Here is a 10,880-nt window from a genome sequence, read left to right on the forward strand (position 1 = left end):
CTCATGACCTCGTTTTTGAACCCCTATACATCGAGTGCCAGCTCAAGTCCAATCACATTTTTTAGAAAAAATATGGTTATGTATGAGAGAACAGTTAAGTATAAAAAGTGTTTTCACTGTGTTGTTATGAGTGTCGTCGTAACAACTATCACTGTGATGTTTATGGCAACCATACCGTATCTATGCCCCCCCCCCCACGAAGGCCGCCAATAATACCAAATACGCCTTAATATTGCTATTGCTTTGTTCTTCAGACTATTTAGAGAAAAGTGACATCATAAAATGCTATTCCTCAACAAGAGCCAATAGTGAACTTGCAAACCCACCATGTTGAATGTTGCATAATGGAAAATGTGATAATAAATGTTAATCAATTTGTATTATGAACAATATTGTTATATTGTTTATAACCACAAATGATCAATTCATAGTCACCCTGACCATTGTGGGAGGTTTATTTTATCGGTAGCTCCACATTAGCTAATACGATAACCTCAGATAGCCCCATAGTCCTTTGCGTCTGAGCATGCTCAGTCTGGATTGCAATTTCCCAATTTAAAAGCATAAAGAACACATATTATATCAGTTTGACTAATTCAGATGCATCTTAAATTAACTACATCTCAGTACATATTTATTTGTCAAAAGTCGAGAAGAACACAAAATTGACATATTAAGTGAGAAGGAATTAGTTATAATAAGTACATACATCGGCAACAAAAATAGCTTGGCTGGACCACAGAAATAATTTGGTCAAAGTAGTAGCCCAGAGAAAACATATACAATAATATATACGTATAAAGATAAAACAAAAACAAAAACAAAAACAAAAAATATCAATGAAATTCAATCTCTTAATACAAATAATTACACCCGTTGAATATATATAAAAGGATAAACGGGGGTTTATAACAATATTTCAAAACAATTTATCTAGTAAATACTGCTTTAATTGGAATTTAAAGGTAGATCTTGTTCCATTTGTTTCAGTTGGTCGGGTAATGAGCTCCAGCGTTTTGTGGCTGGGTACTTGAAATTGTGTTGGCTCAAAGTGAGATTAACTTTAGGATTGGAGAAATTGTAATCATGTATATGGTATTGTGTCGACGTAGTCGTGCATTGCCTGTGTATGCGAATTACCATAAAGGGGAATACAATATGTACAAAATGAAAAAAAAAATGAAAGGGAGAATTGTTAATACACGGGAATATATGAAATGTCCGATCATATTATATTTTCATTGAATTAAATCATACTTAAGGGGAACTCCACTCAAGGAAATAATGGCATTTTTGTACACTTTGGTTTCTGGGGAGTATTTTCATGATTGTACATATCATTTACCTGCATAACACACGAATTCAGAATTCAGAAATATCAAGTTCAATTTGTACCTCACTTAGTGATTTTTGTATCTTTGGATTTAGCAGATATGCTTACGCAATAGGTAAACATGGAATATTCATGATGTTTTCACCGACGATAATAGGCACTTAGGAGCCATGAATATTCGGATTTTATCTATTGGATATGCATTTCTGATGACTCCTATGAGACAATGTGGCCCACAGCAAAAATCCCCAAAGGAGGCACAAGTGCAAGTTGGTGTTTCTCTGAAATTGTGCGTAATGTAGGTGGTACAAAATTAATTTTTCCTGTACTGGCATTACCCTTATTGTACGTGATCTTAAAGTGTAGGGATACCTCATAAACTAATATCAACGATTATTTAACAATAGAAAAAAAGGATGGAAATATAACATTTATATGCGAAAATACCAGAGGAATATATCTGATAACATCAGATATACTATCCCTTCAAAAACCATCAACATCTTACATCTGTGTTTCTTTTCCATTTCAAAATCGCCGATGGAAAAGGCGAATTCAGTTTATATCCATCATGACGTCACAGTGATATTTAGTGTTCCTGGTGTTGTACTGTTCATACTAATTACTGGTGCCCATTCAGGATACTGTTTGACATCAAACACCCACACAACCAGTGTGTGAGCACACACATTAACCATAGCAATGCTGATAATGTTAAGTATGGTGCCTGCCTTCACCTACAAAAAGTTAAAAGGTCAAAGATCAAGCTCTCATAAGAAGTGCATCTGATGATATGGTGTAGTCACTTGAATGGAGTCTATGTATTGCAGTTTTTTAGTTATGCAGTAAATATTGTTTTTTATCGACAAATATGGTCGCCATTCGGTCAAAACTTGAATACTAGTATATAAAAAAACAAAAAACTGTGGCATGCATGTCACCTTTGTGCCAGTTTTGAAAGAAATCGGATAGTGTATGCCTGAGAAATGACGTATTACGAACAGACAGGTGGGCAGAGTGTTCATTGTACATACATACATACATACATACATACATACATACATACATTGTACATACATACATACATACATACATACATACATACATACATACATACATACATACATACTCTCGGATTTTTAACGTTATTTTTGAGTGCAAATCGTAGCCAGCTGGATAAAACTCTGAGAAACAAAGCAAAATTGCAACTAATAACGTGAGAAATGTGCTCAAATTGCATTAAAACGTCACTGACTCTCGGTGATATTTCAAATTGTGGTTGGAGTACTCGGAAGATGATGATTCTGAAAATGTGTTCTTTAAACTTACCATATCAAAAACAAGCAAGTTACCATAGGAGTATGCTATGATGTTAGGTCCAGAGGCAATAGGAAACATAAATGCGAAGTTGGATGACAGAGTACAGGGTACGATAAAGTACAGTGGGTTTACATGCATCGTGTGTGCCTAAGAAAGTTTAAAAGAGAAACAGTGCAGAGTTATAAAATGCTAACCCTTCGATTGAAAGGAAAATGAAACTTTGACACCACTACTACTGGTTCATGATCATATGCGACAATTATCTGAATTGCAAGACGTTTTTGTACTCATTTATTGCACATAAAAATTCACACATTATCCATACAGACTAGCCACTCTTTTCCTTGTCCGTAAACGACTACATTATAAAGAAGGAGGAAGTTGTGTTGAAGTTGACTGGTTTTCAGTCCAATCGTCGTCTTTGCTGAAGTTTCAGGAATCTTGAATAATAAGTTAGTGGCTTATTTAGATCAAAGCAGTTTGATTGCCTTAAGAGCGAGTTTGACCGGGGAGTTTGAGTGGGGATCGGAGACAACATAAGAGAATGTCACTAGCGTTTTGGCAGTGGCTTTTCATCCGTGTCCGGATGGCGGCATTGTTAGATTCGATCACCTGACCTTTGGGTCAAGTTAGTTTTCAGCGACAGCTGAGCGGAGCCTAAGGGTTAGGTTGTTTCTCCGTCATCGTCCATCATCCGTCCATCAACTATCTTTATTTTTATTTCATAATACTATCATATTTGATCATCATGTTCCTTGGGGGAGGCTATTCAGATTTGTTCATGCCAAGTTGATCTGTGCCATTTTCATTTAAAATTTGTTTTGGTCAAAAATGATATTTTCAACATCTTCCCAAATAATATTGTCAGATTGATTTGATATCTGGCATGTAGATGCGCAGAGGATAGCTTACTCAGATTTGTTAATTTCAAGGTAGTACATATTCTTTTCTGTGATTTTTTTCTGTGATGTGTTTTTGTGTTGTTTTTTTGTAATTTTTGAAAAAAAAAAGAAAAATATGCATTGTGACCGACGCCATATTGGAAATCAGCCCGCTAGACCAAAGAAAGCAGCTACTTTTCAAAGCACGCCATTGACGGCAGACAACAAACAATGTAATATCTAATAGAATTATATGCATCATGAGCCCTCAACAACAAGTATCTGTTCGAAACAGGGTTGCTGCCTTCAGCACAAATCCGAATTCACAAATTTGAAATAAAACTATAAACGATTTCTATGAAAGTCATTGCCATACTTACCAAATTTGATAATATTGGCAGAAGAATAGTAATAACACTGACGTTACCAAGACCTTCACACAGTGAAGCAACGACCAGGGTAAAGACGAGTACAACTAACCATGGCTCTAAATACGTCAAGTACATCAAGCGACTCGCTATTAAGTCTGACAATCCAGACTCCTTGAAAAGAAGTGCAATATGTAAGGTTCGTACATACATACATACATACATACATACATACATACATACATACATACATATATACATGCATACATTCATTCATTCAGGCAGGCAGGCAGGCAGGCAGGTGTCCAGGCAGGCAGGCACGTCTGTACCCACACATTTACATAGGCAGACAGACAGACAGACAGACAGACAGACAGACAGACAGACAGACAGACAGACAGACATGCGTACGTACGGACGTACGTACGTACGTACGTACGTACGTACGTACGTACATACATACATACATACATACATACATTTACACATACATACATACATACATACATACATACATACATACATACATACATACATGTACATACATACATACATACATGCATGCATACACACACACACACACACACACACACACACCTTGGCTTATTTCCAATTATTCCATCGTTTGATATTTGCACGTGTTCATGACAGCAAAAATATATGTACCTGTGCTGATGTTCCCATCGCGAACGAACACCCTAATAACAAGAAAGTTATCATCCATGGACATCCTTCTTTCATTGTTTTTTCATCGAGTAGTCTTTCCCATTGAAATGGTTTGGAAGGATCTGAAATTGATTAAGTACTCTATCTAATTATCCATGCATTTCAGCTTTTAGTGATAACTTACATGTATTTATTTTTAAAATATACTGCTGGCGAGGTTACAATTTGACGTTTCACTTAATATTGGACATGAAGTTTCTTATACCCAGATTCTTAAGGAATTATGGAGGTATAGAGTACAGTAAGCTTGGAAAAGCAGATCATGCAGCCCATGCTGATTATCCGTAGGAAAGTAATCATTTAAGCCATAACAATCATCAAGTCCATTTAACCTTTTTCTACTGCAGTGTTAAAAGAATAGCAATACCAATTACCTGTTCACTGTTAATGTGATTAAAACTATGCAAAGATGTAAAATAGCCTGCCGTATGATTTGTGCATTTGTTATTGTTAGGCCGGAGTTTAAATGTACTTATATATATATATATATATATATATATATATATATATATATATATAACTCTGTGAGTATCAATCTGCTAAGACAGTGCTCTATACCGCAGTGGCAGAGCACAATAGTTTTGGTAGTACTGGAACTCTTTCTTGGTTGTAACTCGGAGTTTCACGCATTGTGCGATCATCAGGTCTGATGATATATATATATATATATATATATATATATATATATATATATATATATATATATATATATATATATATATATATATATATATGAAATTTTAAACTGCTCGAAGTCAAACTAAAATAAAGCAGTACAATGGTTTACTACCTTTCATGAAGGTCTTGACTGCCTCCTTTGGATGTGCCGGTAGTGCAAACAGTAGGATTGGTATAGCTATTGAACTTGTAGTGATACTGACATACCTGTAACATGAATATTAGCAAAAGGCTTGCAAAATTGTCAAACGGTAGATGTGGTAATGAGACACCACCTAATTTGATCGTTGATATTGACCCTGAGACAATGCAGGTTATTTGGATGAGAGGTAAAGGTCAACCGTGTGTATTTACTTCAGAATTGCCAATTTTAACTATATCTCACTTATATTGTGGATCAAACATGCTTTTGTCACCTTCCTGTCCAGACGGTATGTTGTAGCTTCACGTGTTACTTTGTATAATATATCCGATGAATATTGATGACATATTGAAGCTTAATTTTGCCTCATAGAATCACTGTATCCCGTCATTGTAAAAGAAATATGATGTTTTCTAGAAACAGCAACTAGATTTAACATCTAGATAAAATAATCAATAGATTTCAATTCTTCGGGAAAGCCAGAAACAAACTTGAATCATTACCCTCCTTCAGATAAAGACATCCATCCAGGGAAGATCTTTGGGTCGGCGAGAAACCAGACAGGAAGAAGTAATATGAAAATGGCAAGTATTGAACCCTCAGGAAATCTTTAAGAAAAGGCAAGTAATTACATGTATCACGAAGACAAAACATGTTTAAGAGATGACTATCGTAAGATATATTTATTTAGACATAATTGATATCATACTCTAAGTTATCTTATCATATTGATAATAATACGAATGATACTACCCAATGACATGCCAATCTAGGCCACAACATGTCAAAGGAGGTAGTAAATGGACGTATGCATTATTGTGAAAATAGTAACAACGTGATATTGTAAGCTGATATCCACGCACGAATACTTGAAAGTGTAACGTTCAAGTATGAATTGTTACGTAAAACGGGATTCCAGTGTGTGTGTGTGTGTGGGGGGGGGGGGGGTCGGACTTCGATTTATTGCAACAATGCAGTCTTCTGTTGCTGTAGGATTGAAGTTTTCGTTTATAATATGAGAAAATTTTAAGCATACATGTATACAGAACGTGTTTATTAAATAATGTGCCATTATATGACCGACTTACCTAATTGGTCCCAATTCTTTCAGTTCATTTCGAATGAACTTTTTAAAATAACCTTTCCCATGTTCTTGGCCTTGTCTTCCCTTACAGCATAGTTTTGTAAAGCTACTTACAGAAACAAATCGTAAGTATGCATATCTAACTACCTTCCTACTTACCTACCTATCTACATTCCTTCCTACCTACCTACACACACACACACACACACACACACACACACACATACATACATACATACATACATACATACATACATACATGCATGCATGCATACATGCATACATGCATACATACATACATACATACATACATACATACATACATACATACATACATACATGCATGCATGCATGCATGCATGCGCATACATACATACATACATACATACATACATGCATGCATACATACATACATACATACATACATACATACATACATACATACACACACACATACATACATACATACATACATACATACATACATACATACATGATAGATTTCCCGATTTCCTTTAATTCTACATGTGATATAGCGAATTAAAATGTTGTCATTTTCCAAATGCTACTTCGTGTTTATTTGAAGGAACTTACATGCCTATCCCATGGTAGGAAGAGTTCATAGGAGAAACACTCGAGTTGATCTACGTACCTTAGGTCAAGAAATAACCACTGAAGCCAAACCCATCCTATAGCCATGATTGTTAATTGACAAGGCAGAGCTACTGCTATCCAACTAGTAAAACCCATAACGTGAATTCCATAGTTCCTAAGAAAGCAAATGATTCCGACAAAAATAGCTTATAATTAAGATTGTTTGATATTTTGATTTTCTCTGATAAAAACTGTCAACATAGTATTGTCCCTCATTTGGGGATCTTTGCTGTGGGTCGCCACATTGTTTTATGGAAATCAGCAGTAATATTTATGCACGTGGGGAACAATGAATATTCATGAACTTTACACTGAAGGTAATAGGACACTTAGGGGTCATGAAAATTCATTTATTTAAAAAAAAATACAATCATATCTTTAAATAAGGTCAACAATTTCTTCATGAGAAGTAAGATATGTTTCTGTTCAAAGCAAAGTAATAAAGTTTATCGTTAACTTACGTGTCCAGGTAATCTTTCATGATGATACATTGCAATGATCCAACCAGAGTTGCAGATCCACCAATTAATGAAGAATAAGCAATACCTAACAAAAATGCTTTGTGTACGTTACTATTCTGATCATTCTGTGTCTCGAGCAGTTCTGCTTCACTTGAACTAAGACCTGTTGATAGTTCGCTACAAGAAAGAAAAAGAGAATCCACAGTTTGTTTGTTTTCAGGAGGAAGTCTGACGTACTATTAAGCATCACGTTAGAAAGGCAAGCTTTCGTTGATAAACTACAGTAAATGCAACCTCTCTATGTACATGCACTCAGTAATCAAAAGTATACGCTTGCAAAAGGCGTGGATTTTAACGAAGAAATAGTTAAATATTAAAAACAAACATTAAAAACATTGTAAATGTGTTTACTCACTTCATAGTGGATGTGTTGTCATCTACTTCAAGATTTGCTTCTCCATTTTCTTTCATGACATACTCTGAGAGAGTTACGATATCAGTATCTGTCTTTTCCATGGAATCTATCTACAATAATATGAAAGGAATTTTGTAAGCAAGACAAAAAGGAAACTGTTGATATCATTCATCTTGTATGTACCGTGTACAAGCGAAAGTTTTTACATTTGAACAGAAAATTCTGATCGTATATCTTGGTCGTTCTACGTCATGACAACCATGACTACGTCACTGGTTCGGCAGTGCTTGATATATGAGTGAAAACGCTCCAAATCGCATATTAACTTTCCGATTTATTTTCAGAAAGTATGTTTGATGGTATACTTACAGTATTCCCCAATATCCTTCTTCATTCAGGCTGAAAATACTCGTGACTTAAGGGGGGTTGTCATTACTCCTCTAGTGACTAGTGGCGACAAGGCTCCTTAGGTCACTCGTATTTTCCTTTGTGAACATCGAAACATATTGGGGAAGAATATCTAATTGTCATGATTCATGAAACAGGATTGCATTTATTGACTCATGACTGAGAGGTTAAGCTGGCCCATTTTACTCTTTTGCAAAATCATTTTTATTACATAGTAGTTCATCAAATTGGTAAGGGATTTTTTACATTTACTTACTTTTGAACGTTGTCTTCTGATCTCGTCAGCAACTGACCGTGCTATTTGAATCATAATGGTTGCAACAGCTGTATTTGATGTCCACATGGACAGGAAGAATGAAACCAACATAAACCCAAGTAGAATGCTGGTGATAGATTGAAATTGAGACAAATGACATGCAATTGACACAATTTGACATTCTTTACATGATTTGTACCCCGTACAACTGATTATGTTTCAAGGAATAGCCATGTTTATCAAAGATACAGTAAGATTATATAACCCAATATTGCATTGCTGTTGTTAAATGCTTATATCACTGTGTATGTCTTCTCCACTTGAACACTCGCTTATTACTCATATTGGGCATCATACTAAGCAGCAACAGTAGTCACGGGTAATATCTGTGAACAGAATTCCATAGCTGTATTCACAGACTTGTAAAGGAGGTCTGTGTGGAATTTCTGATAGCATACATCGCTGAGATCACGTGACTGACATGCTGACAGGGATGTACTCATAGCTGAGTATTCAGAGATGTGTTTATACACGACCTGTTAGAGGGGTGAAAGTATTTTTGGTATTCATATAAAGAGTAAGAATGATATATAACACAACTACTAAAATACAACTGCATGCCATAACTGCAACACTTTCTCATTCTTTTTTGCCCAACAATGAACTACGACTTCTTTGACATAATAATCTTTACCTCCCTGGGCTTGTTCCCGTCAATAATAGAGTCGACCATGCCAGTCGTTTGTGAAGATGCCATTTCTCCATGGCAACGGCCAAGGTAAATGCCCCAAGCATAAAGAAAACAGTGTCTTTCATGTAGGCTGATGCGACTGAAGCTGAATCCATTACGCCAAGGATTGGTAATAAAAACAAAGGAATCAGTGAGGTGATTGTTAGTGGCAGTACTCCAAATATCCAGTAAAGTGACACCAAGCCTAAGACGTATGCGCATGCACCCTCCTGATGGGAATTCGAAATAAATGTAATGTAAACATTATGCAGCATGCATGAATTATCATAAACATCTAAAAACAGACGTCAATGCTTATGTAAACAATTTGGAATACAAACAAATTCGGCAATCTGACGTGTTCGCAAGGTTCTTATACAGGCTTCAGTGATTGGCTTAAATCGTATCACGTGGCATTGACAGTGACCCATAGTTATTATCACGATTAGCATCACCTTTCCTTCAGAACAAACATGACCAGACAGTCAACAGTCCCATATACAAACATACACACGATACAATATAATAATACCAACATTTAATACAACGTAAAAGGGAAAATTTGTGGGGGCGTTAAAAATATACATTAAATTCCAATAATTAACATCACCATTTGAGCGCCAAAAGGTTTCCGAGGAGAATACCACTGATAATTAGCTTTCAGCCTCGTGAAAGAGTTACTGTATAGTAGGAGTAGTAGACGTAATCAACATGAAGAGGAGCAATTGTTCACGTCTTTAGAGGGTTTACCTCTTGCATGACGTGTAAACTTACCTTGCCTCCTGCTAACAGTAAAGGATAAAGTACAATCGGAATGCCGATAAGAGTGAGTAAACCTCGGAGATTCCATAGTCGGAGAAGCATCTTCTTTATGCTTACCATCTTTGATTGGTCCAGTAACATTAAATATATGAAAAACATTTTTTTTTGTATTTATTACAAAGAAATATGCTACTGGTCAAGACAAATCCATCGATGTAAACATGTATGACAAAAGTAAACTAAGGTAAATACTATTTATAGCAACCTCTCGTCTGATTGACTAGAGTAACCTGTGCACCCTGTTATTGCAGTGTTGGTTGCGATGGACAATAGCATATACCACAATCACCAATCAGTTTGAATAACTCCATTTGAAATGTTGTTATGATGTGATTTTTTTAAATTCTCAACAAACATGTCACTCAGTCTGCTATTTATGACAGTTATTGTTCCTTTTATTCAGTACTTTAGAGCAAGTGTGTATGTGGGGCAGATGTCATTTGCTTGTTAATGATTGACATAAAGTCACTCAACTCACGTCTGAATTAACGTTCTCTCTGAACTAAAAAAAGACTGTCGACTGGATTCCAAATTCAATGAATAGAATGTCATTTTCAGATACAGTGTATCTAACGCTGAACAGCCCCTCACCATATCTTGTT

General features: G+C 35.6%; 1 protein-coding gene across 1 annotated transcript; it reads right to left on the minus strand.

Moving 5' to 3' along the window:
• Positions 1-1,902: 1,902 nt before the first annotated feature.
• LOC144440669 (solute carrier family 13 member 1-like) lies at positions 1,903-10,338 on the minus strand. Its single transcript, XM_078130053.1, has 11 exons — positions 10,231-10,338; positions 9,421-9,686; positions 8,727-8,853; positions 8,063-8,172; positions 7,648-7,824; positions 7,185-7,301; positions 6,537-6,638; positions 5,419-5,513; positions 3,915-4,021; positions 2,663-2,800; positions 1,903-2,070 (listed from the first exon to the last, which is right to left on the minus strand). The coding sequence occupies exons 1-11, from the start codon at positions 10,336-10,338 to the stop codon at positions 1,903-1,905; spliced, it is 1,515 nt and encodes a 504-aa protein (XP_077986179.1).
• Positions 10,339-10,880: the final 542 nt, after the last annotated feature.

Source organism: Glandiceps talaboti, chromosome 10, assembly GCF_964340395.1.
Source record: "Glandiceps talaboti chromosome 10, keGlaTala1.1, whole genome shotgun sequence".
Lineage (NCBI taxonomy): Eukaryota > Metazoa > Hemichordata > Enteropneusta > Spengelidae > Glandiceps > Glandiceps talaboti.

Coding starts and splice junctions, on each gene's coding strand:
- LOC144440669 (XM_078130053.1), bottom strand. CDS start 10,338: ATGGTAAGCATAAAGAAGATGCTTCTCCGACTATGGAATCTCCGAGGT. Junction 9,687..10,230: donor TACTGTTAGCAGGAGGCAAG/GTAAGTTTACAC, acceptor AATTCCCATCAG/GAGGGTGCATGCGCATACGT. Junction 5,514..6,536: donor AAAGAATTGGGACCAATTAG/GTAAGTCGGTCA, acceptor TTCATGTTACAG/GTATGTCAGTATCACTACAA.